The sequence below is a fragment of the Typopeltis vanoorti genome, chromosome 20 (genome assembly GCF_054136105.1).
Source record: "Typopeltis vanoorti isolate ZY-2024b chromosome 20, IOZ_Tvanoo_1.0, whole genome shotgun sequence".
In the NCBI taxonomy this organism is placed as follows: Eukaryota; Metazoa; Arthropoda; class Arachnida; order Uropygi; family Thelyphonidae; genus Typopeltis; species Typopeltis vanoorti.
Window position 1 is genome coordinate 39,302,464 of NC_143568.1, and position 16,981 is coordinate 39,319,444.

The 16,981-nt window shown below is 35.7% G+C and overlaps 2 protein-coding genes across 2 annotated transcripts in view; one reads left to right on the forward strand and one right to left on the reverse strand.

Annotated features, from left to right (window-relative positions):
- LOC150095388 (transcription factor RFX4-like) overlaps nt 1-4,514 on the reverse strand; it is a 49,411-nt gene extending 44,897 nt beyond the window's left edge. The window contains exon 1 of the mRNA XM_090410432.1: nt 4,489-4,514. Within this exon, the coding sequence (XP_090266558.1) occupies nt 4,489-4,493 (5 nt within the window). The 5' untranslated portion in view covers nt 4,494-4,514. The remainder of the gene's footprint in view (nt 1-4,488) is intronic.
- The window catches only part of LOC150095386 (lysosomal Pro-X carboxypeptidase), a 276,707-nt gene that overhangs the window by 64,333 nt on the left and 195,393 nt on the right, over nt 1-16,981 (forward strand). The window lies entirely within an intron of this gene.

Consider the following 16,981-nt stretch of genomic DNA (forward strand, 5'->3'; position numbering starts at 1 on the left):
GGGACGCCGGGACAGAAGTAATAAAACCGGGACTATCTCGGGCAAACCGGGACGTTTGGGATCCCTAACTAAAACTGTCACTGATCGCAAACAGCAAAGCACCTGATTTTGTTCAGATTTTATTCCCTAACTTTTGACAGCCATAAAAATCCTTTACTTTTTCTCTGACTGACTGACTCTGCTTTGCTCAGATGAAATCAAACATGGAATATGGAAGATATACTAGTGTTTTTTTTTTTTTTTTTTTTTTTTTTTGTAAAATATTCTCACGATGTAAAATGCAGATCCGTCCTTCAGCAAGGCCAGAAATGGCATAAGGCGAATCTGGAACACAGTCGCACATTATTGAAACACTAATATTTTTATTATATTAAATGCTAAGGCAAACTCTCCCCTCCACAGGATCGGTGGAAGGATATCCAGGTACCCTCATCGCAATCAACTTGACTTGTTTGGCATATGATTGCTTCGAAGTAACAAAGGGAGTGAGCGTTATATTTCCAGACTCGTATTTAATATATTCGTAGTTGTTCATTAATGTAAAAGTAAAAAAAAAAAAAATAATAATAATAATAAACAGAAATAAATAAATAAATTAAATTAAAATAATGAAGTTTGGATTATTTGGAAGGTTACCTCTCATTCTGTCATAGGTTTAAAGGTCCTTTCGAGATGTCCATGCAACCGAACGATTTCCTACTCTCTAATTTCTTCACAAAGAGATCCGATTTCTTCTTCCAAAAATTTTTCAACCACAAAAAATCGGAAAACTAGAATCACATCAACCTCTACACGTGCTTTATTTTGTGGTTTTTTTTCATTGTTTTCATTATGATTCCAAAAACAATTAAGCATTAAACATTAACAAAAACATTAAACAATGCCGAAACAAGTGACTTTAAAAGACTTCCATTTTAGGTCTCCAAAGGAAGGTTTTCAGATTATCTAAATCCTATCCCTCCTATTTTACTAATGCACTATAAGTTGTAAACGTATAGTATATTAGTAGTGCGGAATTATTACATTAATGCCGTAGAATTTAAGTAAAAAAGTAAGATCGTGAGAGGATCATATTTTACCTGTTGAATTGCAAGTGTCTAGGCTAGAATGCATATTTTTTTAGAGGAAAAAAACCCTATTATGTTCGCAATGACTGGCTAACTCACCTTCGGTTGAAATGCTCTTGTATAGGTTCCTCTCAAACTAAACAGATTAGAACCATGGACTAATCTGTTTAGTCCATGGTTAGAACCAGATTAGAACCATGGATTAGAACCATTTATTGTCATATTCAATGTTGATGAACTCTTCAGTACCTTAAGTGAGCATTTTACTTACATTTAATGATTATGATGAAGTCTTGTTAGCCCATTGAGATGTCGCGTGCCTAAGAATAGCAAAATTAGACAGCACGATTTTCAATGACTAAATGACTTTCTATTACTGAATAGTATGAAAAGATTGATAAAAAAAAACGCACAAATGATTTTTTTGGTAATAGAAAAATTTATGTTTATAAATATCATCCTCTTAGAGAGAAAACTATCACCCTTAATAATGTACAGAAACATAAACTCCCCAGATTATGATGCATATAATATCAGAAAGTACATCTCGGATTTATTTGTGTAGTTTTATTTTGCTTTTATTTAAAGAGTGAGGAGAGTGTCACAACAAGATTTTTTTCCGTATTGGTATCCAAATTCCAGTTCTTCAGAAGGAAAGTGCTCACATGGTATGAATCATCAGCCATCACCCATCAGCTATGAAAAAATAATGACATAATAGTGACAGGGACCCACCAGCAAATCTGAACAGACTGCAGGAGTGTGTCGTTTCCTCCCCGTGGGTAGAATATCGGTGGAGAGTTTCCGGACCTCGTGAAATCGATGTCTTAACGTGTCCGTTTTCTGAAGGTTCACTTTGATCCAACGTGCTACCTAATATACTGGCCTCAGTGTATTTTTAGCCAAGGAACAATATTTAAAGTGGAAAGAACACTTTTCAGTTTAATTCATTATTTTATTATTGTTGAATTACATTAATGAATTCCTTTTTTTTCATTACTAAATTATTTTTACATTAATAAACGCCTTTTTATTCTGTTATACACAATCAAACAAGAAAGTCGTCTTCCAGATTTTTTTTAAAAAAATCTATTTTACTGTGATACAATCGTGATAAATTTTTAATTACAGTAAGTAATTACGTATGAACACAAAATATTTTTTGCAAGTGTCAATTCGCAATTATTAGTTGTTGAATTATTACATTATTACACAGATGTGCATAACGTTTGTTTTTATATGCGTTGCGTAATTAACTGTGAAAACTGTGCTGTACATGAAGATTAGTTTTGTAATCTGTATCGTTTGTTGTTGTTATTATTATTATTATTAGCAGAACGTCATGGAGTCAAAACACTCATCGCGGGAGATCCCACTGTCATACACACAATTCATCATACAGTGTCTTAAATACATTCGCCGCCTCCCCAATCACTACACTCTTGGGAAGTGCATTCCAATTACCCACCACTCTTCATGCAAAAAGCTTCCTCCTCATTCCCTTGCTCACACTCTCCTTATGTGACTTCCAGGGATAACCTTTTATTCTCCCCTTCATTCTATGTAAAATCTTTTCCACATTAATCTGGTAACCCCTTAGCAATTTATGTCTCAATCATATCTCCCTTCTCCTTATATCCACCAATTTCTGTAAATCGCATTTTCTCTCAATATGTCTTCGTACTCAACATTCCAGACCAGAAATCAATCGTCTCTAGACGCTTTCAATACATCTTCATCTTTTCGAAAACCAGGTGACCAAATCTGTGTACAGTAAACCATATATGGATTGATCAAAGCTTTATACAATGAAACCATAACAGCCTTATTACTATACATCAGCGTCCTCTGCATCATTGCCATAATCTGCTGTGCTATCCTCAAAATTTTAGCCATGTGTCCCCGAAAGTTTAGGTCCTTGTCCACAGTCATTCTCAAATCCCTCATTTCCTCCGCTTAGAGGAGAATAATAATAATCAACTAGATGGCTGCGAATGTGCTATGACATACCCTCAAAGTACTAACACCCCCTGACTTTCTCCATCACATTCAAAAGGCAATGAAACGTTTCCTCTGGAACAATACTAACTGGACAACATACTCTGAACTATGCAAGGCCTGACATCCCTTGAAAACAGATCACATCCTTCAGGATAATCCTTCTCTTAAATATACTTCAGTCCAATCATGCTTATGTAACCACCTTCGACTACATCATGAAATCATCAACCATAGGACTTACACTTTCCACAATCCCCCCGAATGGCCAGTTCTGTGCGACCACCCCCTAAACTACCTCATTTTTACAAAGATGCTCTACTGCGGTGGAAAATTACAGAACTTCATCACACACTGACAGGATCAACAGAGTCAGCTGTACTAACAGAACCACTGTTTTCGAACAGAAACATAACAAGTCTCACAACTGGCCAGCCCTTCCTTTTCCCCACATGGAAGTGGGCAGGAATAAGAATCATAGGGGACCTCCTGACCCAGACGCTGAAGTGGAAAACACTCACATGCCTGCCATTGAAAAATCCAAAAATTGAAAAGTAATGTCAACTAATGCAAGCTGCTATTATAAAAGTCTTTCCAGATATCGCTACACCTGAGGGAATCCGTATTCCTTCTAGAAACTGCGGGGAGCTTACCTTTCATCTTGCATCATCTGAAGCTTCACTTCCAATTCTTCCCTCCAACTACAAGAAAATATACCACTTCCTCATATCAGTGCCTCCAACTTCGCCCTTCGTATATTCATCGTTAAACCTCTCATCTACTAAGCTGCACATGCCACCCAGTTTTCAGTGGGATCTTCCATATAAATCGAGGTGTGCCAGACCAGATTCCGACATACAGTGGAGACTATGGCATAACATCTTGCCAACTCCTACTAAGCTCTACAAATTTCAGCTAAGAGAATCGTATGTCTATTCTGCGAAGTTTTGTAGAGTTTTGTAGGAGTTGGCAAGATGTTATGCCATGGATTGCCGACGACGATACACTTCAACTGAAAAATAACTAAAAGTGATACTGAACTGTAATATTGACTCTTCCTGAAAAGACAAATCCTGTCTACCACTAATGTATCTTTTTCCCTGTTTTCTATTGTATGTATAAAAAGAAAATCCTTTTTTTCCCTCTGTAATATACATTCTTATAATATGTAAATAGTCCTTTTTTGTTGTCTATCTTCCAATGTATATTTTATCAAGCTTAATATAAAAATATATATATCGATTAAGCCAAGCAAGAAATTCGAGCTTAATAACATTGTTGAACTCTTAATTCTTCCATTTTTCGCTATGGAAAATGACTACAACTTTTGAGTATTTGTGCGTTCTTATACCTTTCTGTTCAAATACATTTTTTTTTTTTTAAATCACTCATAATAACTTTCAATAACGTGTTTTCAACTTACCACATCAAGGTAGCAGGGGTGGAGTGGGGTCGAAGAATGCGCGTAACTTTCTGGTCAGCTGAAAAAAAAAATTAAACACAACTTTTTAATGCTTATGTAAAACGATAAAATAAGGTAATTCTTAATAACACTAATTTTCTTTATGGGTAGAATTACAAGAAGGCATTAGAGAGGACTCTCTGTAGAGAGAGAGAGAGAGAGAGAGAGAGAGAGATTAAGTTATAACAAAAATTCTCAATAATGCTTGCAAGATTTATAAAAAAAAAAAAAAGAAAGAGAGTATGCACACTAAATGCGCAGAAAACCAGTGAAACCTAACTCTTTTCCCAAGAAACCATCTTTTGAACTTCATGAGCCTAAACAAGTGCTTGGATAATGGTGTTATCAAAATCTTGTTTAGGCACATGAAGAGTATGATAGGCTACAAAGACAACCATTTAATGAAAGTCTCTACTCTATATTAATTCCAATATGCAGAAATTATATCTGCTGTTTATTCTTCTTATCTCTGACTCTGAGAAAAAGAAAAAAAAAGAAAAAAACTACAATAATAATAAATGTGAAAATTCATGAAATCCTCCTGCTCTGTTATCGCGCTACTCGTTAACCGTAGTATGTCATTGCTGTTCTGCTGGCAGGGACCAACAGTGTAAAGCAATCATCAACCACACAAACACATCAGCCTTCAAATCTCAGCTTTTGTTTGCTTATCTGACAACCGCAGCACGACACAAACCGCCTCTCTAACCCAGGCTGTAAACTCCTCTTTTCTCACACCTCCCGAGCCCGTCACATTTCTGTTCGGGATTGATACGAAGCAAAAAGGCTACTAACCGTGAGACTGGGCATTGTTGTAACCCAATGTCAATAAAGGAGTCAATAGAGGGCGCAGTCTATAGAGGTTGCAGTTTAATGCCACCGCAACGGATGAGCATCTGTGACTATAAATCCTCGTGTCACGAAGTACCACACACAGATTATCGTTAATTTTTCCCCCCTGATGGGATGACTGATTTAATTTTCACGGTATCTTCCGCTTCCTCCATCAATTAATTAATGAACCGTCTGGTGTGTTCTCTTTTAGGGGTATGTCATACAGCGTGTGTGTGTGTGTGTGGCTAATTACAATATTTACGTCTGGAAAGAAGAAAAAATAGAACAGTATGACTAATTATGATTTAGAACATTAAGTCATCAACTCAGTAGCTTCTCAGACCTCTTTTCAACTTTGATTTTGATAATATCACTTAGGGATGAATGGCAGGAAAGATAAATACTGAAATTACGTATTCTAGGTCATGCCAGTAGCTTGTTTTACTTTCCATTAGCAGTGATGTTCATAATAGGAATATGTTTTTTTCTAAAAAGAACACACTATCATTTTTCTAAAAATGATAATATGTTCTACTAATTTTTTTTTTTTTTTTGTATTCTAGTTGAATATTATCTAATTATGCGTAGCACAGGGGAGGACTTTCCCCTTCGAGAACATGTTTGATCTGATTGGTTGCAAATCGGGCAAAACTGTACACAACTATAGCTTCATGGTATAAATATGGAATGATATTCAAAATAATTATTATTGAAATGAAATAGTATGCCTGCCTGGTTGCTTGAATGATTAGCGTATCCATTCTCCAACCAAACAGGTTGGGGGAGTTTGAATCCCGCCGTGGCATGACATGACTTAAACAACTTCATTGTTTGATCTCTAGAGCAGGTATATATATATATATATATATATATATATATATATATATATATATATATATATATATATATATATATATATATATATATATATAACTGATAAAAAAGCAGAAAAAAAAATCTTAGCCCTCCCATAGTACTAATATATTATAGGTTTATAACATTTCGGTGGTGGGAATCCCATTTAAAAAAAAAAAAAAAAAAAAAACGAAGATAGAGAAAGAGAGATTGGTTAGTTTTTCAGCTCATATGTAAATCATTTACCTTTAATTTGTACGACGTTTATAAATATCTATGGATGGAAGGAATGTAAACGACAGGAAACAGTGAATCAGTTAAATATGTTATTAATAATATATATATATGTGATCAATGTGTGTGATCATTTCCATGACATATTTAACTTGCTATCACAACACTGTTTAGACTATCACAACCTGTTCGAATCTAGATTTATTTTTTGGCTTACTTACTAATGACACATGCTGTATAAGATTTGTTTTATCTAATTCTGCCACTAGGAATGGTCTAACTGAGGTGACTAGACAAATTTTAACATTACAGTAGATTTCAAATAACCAAATTTCGTTGAATTTTATTATTACAACCATACAGAGTGGAATTAATATAATTTCGAATCTCTGTGCCAATAATGATCCTACTGAAACCAAACTTATTTCATTGAATTGAATAATTATATACTATGAACTTATTTCATAGTATATAAGAACATATTTCATTGAATTGAACATCTTAGATACTAAATTTTTTATTAAATTCCATTTAGTCAGAGCGAATTATTGCTTTATATAATTTCGGAATATTTTACTAACTTTTATGCCAGCAAATGATTCGACTGAATCATTTGAAAACGAGTACGTTCATTTCAACAAATTCTTGTCATATATTCCAAATACGGAAGTTCAGTAAAATTCACGAGCTAGAACTCAAGAATAACATATGTACGGAAAGGTAGGCAAAATGAATGTAACTGGTGCACATTCATTTTGTGAAGCGCATATAAAAGAGACTAGATTAGATAGATGCCAAAAGATAATTGTATAAAATATACAATAAAACAAAGCGACTACAGAAAAGGGCAGATATATAAAATCGGTAACATACAGGTATTGTTTAGCCATAATGAGCAGATAAAGAGATACACCCAACTTCATGTAATCAATATTTTTTTTTTTGGGGGGGGGGAGAGTCTTTGGTGCTAAGCATCATAGTATATAAGAATATGTCGTTCCAACCAAGATTGCCTTGAAGTATAGCGATGCATAAACCAACTTCTGTTGCTCTGTGTAAAAGTTCATTTAGCCTCGACTCGAGGGATTGAGAAGCATATAGCTAACTTTTTATTTTTAGCATAATGGACATTAATTTTCTTTTTCCTAATAACTATTTTGTGTTCAATTTACTAACGGTAAAATTTTACAGAATAATTTATGTTTGTTATGACATCTGGATGTCACTGTTTCATAATGAAAAAAAAATGGAATTTTATGGTCAAATGGTTTTAATGGACTTGACTTGGATTGTTTAGAATACTCGCCGAGAAGACATCAATATATACATTATTCTTAAGCCGATTTGCTGAAATTAAAATTCGAGTTATTTTTAGAGAAAGAATAAAACAGGTGTTATATTTAGATCTGCTGTCTCTGCTTGAGAACTATCCATGCCCAAAAATGAAGCTTAAAACCTCTGTCACTTTTTAGTGACAGAAAATGCTTAACGAAAACTGGAAACTTCATTGCTTTAAAAGTCCACATTTGTGACTTTTAAAGCGATTTTAATTAAGTACATTAACTTTGCTTGATGTATTTAAAACTAAACAAGAAAATGCTCATCTGCCCATTACCATGCGCTAAAGCAATAGTCATTGCTTTAGATAAACAATATTGGACGTTACACAGTTCAAATGATGTGAAATAGATTTTTTAAAAACAGTCCACATTTTTGACACTCCAGGTGGAATTTTATTGCAGTTGAAGTGACTTGCTGAAACTAATTCAGTATCCAAATTTATTGCTAAATTTAGAAAACATGGTTGCAGATATTTTTCAGAATGTTGTTTCATGCAAAATGGAGTACTAAATTCCGATCTAGTTGGATGGATGATTTTTTTTTTTTTTTGATATTTCATGAAGATCCCAAATACCAATTTTCTTTTCAAGCAGTATTTTGAGTAGCAACACGATTCGAAACAGCAAAAAAATATGTCTCACGAATGAGAATAAATAACTTCCTAGAGTTGATTAGATTTTGGATCTCTGGATCATTCTATTATACATTTTGACATTTAGCCTTTTCTAAGTCCATAATCATATCATCGAAAGAAGAGGTACTTGATACACCGAACGAATAATGAAATGTCATAATCGTTATATAGAATTTCACGTTAAAATGCTTAACGAAAACTGGAAACTTCATCTTTAAAAGCCACATTTGTGACTTTTAAAGCGATTTTAATTAAGTACATTAACTGTGCTTATACAGAAGGACTTGTAGCAAGTAAATTATACTTGATAATACATTATATTCTTCTTTTCATCTTTATTTTATCCAAGCTTGAGAAAAAAGAATAAAAAGGTTTGCACGTAAAATAGCCATATGACCAGCCCTTATATAAAAGCAGTTGCCTTCACTCAGTTTGCTTCCATAATAAATTGCATACTTCGTTTTCAGGGGTGCTAATGCCATGCATTATGGAAAGGGTGGTCACTACCCAGACCACTTTTGGCTTTTAATGGGTTCTTATCAGTGGAAGCTAGACCAGTGGAGATAGTGAGAGCTTACTCAATGGTAGATTGTATTTCCATAGGCGAATATATAAGAAGGGCTTGGGTATCAATCTGATTTCTATATATCTGTTATCTTGTATTTTCATGCATCTGAAATTCTTTAATACTGAAATATAATTCTGATGTGACGACAAAGGACTAAATGGTTGGAAAATTAATGAATAAGAAATAATAATTTCATTTATGAATTAATATCTTCTTGGCCAGATGGACCATTCGACCTAAATATTTGCATTTGGTGCAATGATCCCCTCCCCCAAAGGCCCACAGAGTAGTGAAATCGTTTTTCATTTTCAGACTTCCCTTTGTTGATTGTTTGCTATGTGCGCTTGACACCTGCCTTTGGGTGGGCTGTATTGTGATTCAGTTGGTCACCGAGAAGTGACGCTTAGTCACAGATCGCCTCTTAAGGATAAGTCTCGTAAAGTCAAGGGAACAAAAAGTGATAATTTAGTGAGTGAAGGCGTTAAAAGCTGATGTCAGTAGAAATCCAAACACTTATAATAAATGGTTTGTCCACGAAAAGTTAATTATCTTCCATTATTGTTGCACAGGACAGTCACAAACTATTTACACTTGACCAGGGAGGAACTATTAAGGATGTGTGCACATCAATTCTCTAAGTTCTAAAAGGTTACTTAGCTGGTAACCTTTCTAATATAATATAATGTAGAAAATAGAAAAAGAATTCTAGTTGCCTAAAAGCATCGTGTTGCCTTTTTAGATGCCTAAAAAGATCGGATGTGCGTGTTCTGCGGCCATTTTGTATTAAATAAGCAGCGCTAAAAATTCCAAGTCAGTTCGATCGAAGATCCAGCTGACTTACACGAAAAAAGGGTTAGAAAACTTCGTTTGATGGGAGAGTTATTTTCCAAATAATGAGGCATCACGACACCACGGAAGTGCTAGTTTCCACTACAAAAACCATACTTCCATGCTCACAGTTAATCAGAATTAATTATTCAAATTGGTTTTATAAGTATATCACATCAGCGACATGATGATATCGAGTGGATGAATCAATTGACGCATATGCCACTTGCTTTCAGTTTCTACCGGTCCAATTACTCTGCACTTTGAGTAGTTTTATTTCTCAGTGGGTTTTTTTTTCCTCACTTTTTTATTTTATTTTTATTTTTTATTTAGAACAGAGTGAGAAAGAACTCTCCTTTCAGCTGCCCTCCAAGTTGGTGTTCGTCTGAAAGGAGAGTCGTAATTACATGCTCGGTGTAAAATTTCTTTTCCCTCACAATACACAGCAGCGGAACTAGATTTTTATCGAGATTTTTTAAAGCTTGTTATAGTGTGACAGTCTCAATAATTGACAAAATTATTGAGATTGTCACACTATAACACCCTTCTTAATACCGGCATCCTTGTCAACTGCCCCAGTGCCGAAGCGCTCTTACTCCGCTCAAATATAAATATGTACAAAAACGTACAAAAAGACGTTACATTCCTTCGCACTTAACAGAGTTTTTTAAATGAAAGGCTATTAAAGAGAGGAAAATCAATTTCTGGTAGGATTCGAAGTGAATTTATTCGCAAACATCCCATGAGGCTGTTATTCCTTATTTCTATGATTCCATGTTTGATAAGTTAATTATTTTTAACACAGACGAGAGGCACAGCAACTAATCGTTCCGTGACCGACGTGTTTTGGCAACAGCCTTTCAGACGCTTATGTGGTAAAGTTCGCTCTGTGGAACAAATTTTCACGGAACATTTTCATGAAAAAATAATTTTCGTCGCTACTAACATTGACATCAGAAAAGAATAAATTGTTATTTGTCTTATTTATACCCTCTCCAGATCACTTAAAAGCGTTACAAGACATTATAGCGAAAAACGACCAAGTTCTTTGTTTCAATTGTATTTACAGTCGACTGAAATTCCGTATACAGTCATATAACTACAGGACAGAAGTCGGATAATACGTGTAGTATTATAAGATTATAATGCTAGAATAATACGCATACCGGCCACTGAATGAAAAACATTTATGCAGATGTACGTAAACGTCAGTAGTAGGGTGCTCACTTCTGACCAGATCAAGATCAAGATAAGGAATCGCGAGGTGAATGGTTGATGAGAAGATGACGTCATTGTGTGTGACGTCATGTGTTTGGAATGTTTGGAATTTCCCTGAGGGCATATGTGTTAATGGCTTCAGTTCTTGTGTTTTGGTTCGCGTATGGAATTATGGATGATGGTAGAGATAAGGATTCGTGTCGTGATTGGTGGGACACTTCTGACCAGATCAAGATCAAGATAAGATAAGGAATTGTGTCGTGGGTGACATTACTAAAAGATATCTGCAAATGAGGAGCTTGCTCATCTCCACTAGGCTGAGCAGACATTTTCTGGAGGAGAGAGGGATGAGGGGTTAGAGTTTATCATATATCGCTCTGCATTTATCAGTATCATTTGGAGAGGTTTTCCTCCCCCTCCAAAGTTATCAGTATCAGTTGGAGGTAACATCACTAAAAGATATCCGCAAATGACGAGCTCGCTCATCTCCACTAGCCTGAGCAGACATCTTCTGGAGGAGAGGGGGAGAATAGGGGGATGATGGGGTGGGGAGCATTGCAGGGAAGACCTCTGTCACCCTCTTGACGACCTTTTCACTTCCACCACCTAATGCTATTTTTTTCCCCATCCCAACAATTTCGGACATATGAGACCCCAGCGAAATTCCAAACATTCCAAATTTATCTTATCACTATCCATCGCCCATAATGCCATAAATCAAACCATTTACTTATCTACAACTCATAACAGCACACATCCAGGACACTGACGTCACTTCCCCTTTCACCCTACCCCTATTTGGTTTATAGTGTCCCACCAATCACGACACGAATGCTTATCCACTAATATATCTCCATTTTCCATTCAAAACAACAACGTCACTTATTTACAGCTAACAAAGTACGTCACTTATTGACAACAACAAATGACGTCACTTATCTTCATCTGATAATAAGACACACCCATAACACGATTCCTTATCTTATCTTGATCTTGATCTGGCCAGAAGTGTCCCACCAATCACGACACGAATCCTTATCTCTACCATCACGCATACTTCCATACGCGAACCAAAACACAAGAACTGAAGCCATTGACACATATGCCCACAGGGAAATTCCAAACATTCCAAACACATGACGTCACACACACAATGACGTCATCTTCTTATCAACCAATCACGTCACGATTTCTTATCTTATCTTGATCTTGATCTGGTCAGAAGTGACCACCCTACTACTAACGTCATTTACGCAGCGTATATGTAAAATACTTGGTCACGTGCGTAACCACCTGTTCTAGGCAACCATTTAAGAATGCTGCTAGTCAGTAATTGTCAAATAGTGTTGATCAAAATTTAAAAAAAAAAGATCTTTCGGAGTTCAATAAAGGGCTTATTGTGGTTATCCGTTTGGCTGGAACCACGATTTTGAAAACAGCAGAGCTGATTGGTATCTCAAAATGAGATATCCGGGTGATTAATAAGGGGAAAACCCATTTCTTGTCTACGAGGAGTAACTGTTGTTTTAAGACAGTCTGTCAGGAACGAAATCGCCGTCGTCCGATTAGGCTTGTACTGACAAACAGAACTTTCTATATATACTGCTGCAAACAGAATATTTGTGTGCAGCAGTTGACCGAAGCATTTAATGAAGGCTGTTACCGAGACCGATATCTCACCGAACCATGCACAGGGAACCGAAGAGGATCGGTATTGGTAGTTGCATATCTATGCAGAAACCACTGGTTTTTGCGAAGAACCAGAAAGTTCGTCTACAGTGGTGTCAGGAACACTGCGACTGGACACCGGGAAAAAAATGTCATATGGTCTGACTAGTCACGGTACACCTTGTTCTATACTATACCAACAGTAGGTAAAGAGTTTGGTGGGAGCCCCATGAAGCAATGAATCCAGCTTATCTTGTAAACACAACTCAAGGTTCTGGAGGAGGTATTATAGTGTGGAGCATGTTCTGCTGGTATGGAACTGGTTCCCTGACATTGTTGGAAGGTTGGGTGTCCTCCAAGGAATATCTGAACATTGTTGCCAATCAAGTCCATTCTGCAATGCTGGCCTTTTATTCTGCAGCTGATGGTTGTTTCATGGACAATAATGCTACTGTCTATTGAGCAAGAAGTGTTCAGTGAGAGAGTAACAGCGACTTCCACCATCTTTCCTGGCTACCACAAAGTCTGGATCTGAATCCCATTGAAAATATATGGAACATGCTAGAAAAACAGATCTGGGAGCAAAGCCCTCTTCCATCAACTCTGAGCAAGTTAAAGAACTGTCTGGTATGTTGTATACGCGAAGAACCTTTATCAGAGCTTTTCATTCGAATTTGAATTAACCGGTCTCATACGGAAATATCTGGTTTTTCGTCCCGCAAACAGCAGATAATCTCGTTACGACACACACCAAATTGGTGGGTTATGCGGTTTCTATGGATCGCCACTTCTCCATTTTATAAATTTATTAATGTGGAGTTAATTATAAAATCGAACATAAAATAATTCATCTGCTTCTTTTATAAACCGAATAAGCTAGTGTTGTTAACAATTTTAATAATAATTTAGAATATGCAACAGTCATTAAACATATAAAACTAATAAGTTAAGAATTAAAATTTATTCATAAAAATAGCTTTCTCCCCCCCCCCCCCAAAAAAAAGTCTCTATACCTTTCGTAGGTCAAAGGGATATTCATTCTTATAACACGTATGATCAGGTTCTATGAGCATTATAAACCTCGTGATCGTCTTAAATTGTTATCATTATCCTAACACGATTATCAAATCTCTAGAGAGATATTTCATGTTAGCTCTGGACATATAATGTTCTAGAACTAAAATAATACTTAATAACAATATTACCTGTTATAACTATAAACAATAATACCTGCTATTATTGTTATAATGTCCCATCTGTCACATCACGGATGTTTCTCATCCTAATTCTGACTTTTCCCTTGCTTTCAATTGAATGTTCGGATAATCTATTTGTTAGTATTTAGGTTCCTAATCCTAATGAAATAGCAAATAATAGCTACATCCCGCATATAACCAATATGTGTTTATCTCGAAAAGTTCGATTTTTTCCTCCAGAAAAAAATTTTAGATAAAAAAATTTAAGAAAAAAAAGAAAAAAACCTACTGGTGTAGTACGTAGTTAACAGGCATATTACTCTCGCCCTTTGTTCTTAGCTTTGTCGCTTGAATTCTAAACTAAATAAATTATAACTGAGTAACCAGTAAACCAGTCCAGTTTACGCTCGAAGGTCTTGTAACGACAAAGATGACTAACGATACGGGTTTGTTCAAAATGCTGAGGTGCAAACAGCATCTCAGTTCGTCAAGAATGCATTTCTCTTTCACAAGGTGATATATCTCTTTGTAAATTAAGAAATAATTACGTAAACTATATAGTTGTTACAGTCGTAATGTAAAAAAATAATAATAATAAAGTTGTTATTTCATCAGAATAAAGTGTAACTTGAGAAAAGAAATACTAAATTATGGAAGTATAAAATTAAGTAGTAAGAAAATATTGAAAGATACCACCTATTCAATTTAATTCACACAAATCTACGCTTGTAAGTTTCTAAATATTTTGTTGATTGAATCACTTAAATTCGTATGTGCAATTGACTCCAATCATTATTTAAAGATAACGTCGTATATATGTAGTTATCAATATGCGGTGTCATCAGTTATGCATCATTCCTTAATAGTGCAGTTACGGCTTTCTAATCAACACTCTCCGATATATTTAGTATACCCAGAATACATTCAGAAGGAAAGAATTAACCAGGTCCCAGAGCATGATTATTGGCTAAATTGAAAACACACAGAAGACTAATATAGCAGGGCCCCCCGAACTCAAGCATATGTCCTTTATTCTAAATCATGTATGTGCTTTTGAATATTAGTTGTTAGCTTGTGATTTGGTCTTATGACTTTACACTGTCTCGTTTCAACATAAAAATTAAGTCCAGATCTGAACAGAGAGAAAAAAAAAAGTAGAAAACAAACAGACAACTTTATGAATAAAAACAGTACTCACGACTGCCTCTCAGGGTGGCGCTGCCAGTCAGCATGGAGTGCTCCGTCGGTGTCGAGCCTCGGGTCATGTAATCCTCCGATGATTGAAGCCTGTCGCTAGAAGAGGAGCTGACGGACAGTACATTGACGGGTGACCTCTGCCGTAACATTGCCTGCTGACCTATGTGAGGCTGCTTGGTTAGTTGAGAAGAGCGGCGGTGAGTGTCGAACTGCGGAGTCAAAGTGCAAGTCGTCGCCCACATGTCGGAAGAATGAACATCTGAAAGAAAGAAAATACTTATCAGATGTAAGGGAGGAAAAAATGGGGTTTCCTCTGGAAAAGCTAAAACTCCATACAGTGTGGATCTACACCGTTCTCGGGAGTCCGATGCTCTTGGAAAACTAGTATACGGTGGAATGGATTTGATACCACCCGGAAAGTCGGAATTGAACAGGAAACACATAATTTGGACTTGTTTTGTTGTCAGCTTTCAAGGGAATATTTCACATGTTTTCGTATTAGGAACAGAAATTTAAGTTGAAACGTTAAACTGTAGTGATTAATATATATATATTTTTTTGGGGGGGGGGGGAAGATTTTTAACATAGAGACATCATGATATGCTGATGAATTATGACAAGCTCTTAATTCTGTGCTATTCTGCTATTGTACCGAAGAGTTTAGTTTGATAAGTATAATTTTGACGCTACTAGTCTACACATTTATGCAGAGAGCCTTATGAAAACACCAAGGAGAGGTTGTGCAACGAAAGTTTCTCCGTTTTGTTACAAAGTAAACTATACAAGAAAAAAAAATTCTTGCTTACGTTTGGGTAAAAGGGTTAAAACAAAAATATAATTTTTTGTGTAGTTTACTATCGAGAGGTAGTTAGGAAATATACATGGTGACAAAATAAATAAAGTCCCCATCGTTATAATAAAACAACTTCTTGGTTCCATGGGAGGAAGTACGAAATGATCTGAAACTCTTTCGTTTCTATTTCTGGATATTTCTCATCAGTGAAATGAGGCCCATTCGAACGGCGATTGGTATTTATAGCACCTAAGCAGGATGTAAATAAACAAAACACTTTAACAGCATAAGACCAATTTGTTTACCAGGTTTCGCTATAAACAGCGAAATAGCAATGCTGTTCAAAATCTGGAAAATCGGATTCAGCTTCTAATTGGCTAGAACTAACTGTCCCTCCAATTATGTTACCTCCAAACCACTCTCATATAAATCATATTAAGGTATGGTTTACAGAGTTTTTTTTATGTGACTCGACCCACGAAAAGTCGTAAACATATAATACATTAGTAGGGCGGATAAGTTATGGATTTTTATTTACTTTTTAAATTTTTTAATTTTTACATCGTCCAGAAACTCCTCTCCGTAAGAGATCAAACATGGAACCTGTTTTCAACCTTCTCCAATCCTACAGTAAGCGGAGTGGTCTCATACTGGACGATGAAATTCATTTCCCACCTAAATTCACGAACATCCATGCCCACGGCGAATTCGAACCCGCAGCCTGTTGGTTGGAGAGTTAACAACACCAACTACTCCACCAATCGAAGCTGGCAAATTGCTGTGCCATTTTGTTGTATTCTCTCTTTCTCTCTCTCTGTGAAAGTTTTCAGAAGTTTGAAACATTTTGACAAGTTAATATTTGGTTGCAGATCAAGTGTTGATCAATTTTATTATTAAACTGAACCAACCAGCTCCTCTCACCACATCTCACATAAACTCAGCATTGTACACATGTTAAAGAAAAGAGCGATTCGCATCACAACGGACAACCAGAACCTTCAAGATGAGTTAAAATTTATTTCCAACAATCTGTATTTGAACGGCTATCCAAGAAGACTAGTCAATAAAGTCCTTTTCTCTGAACCACC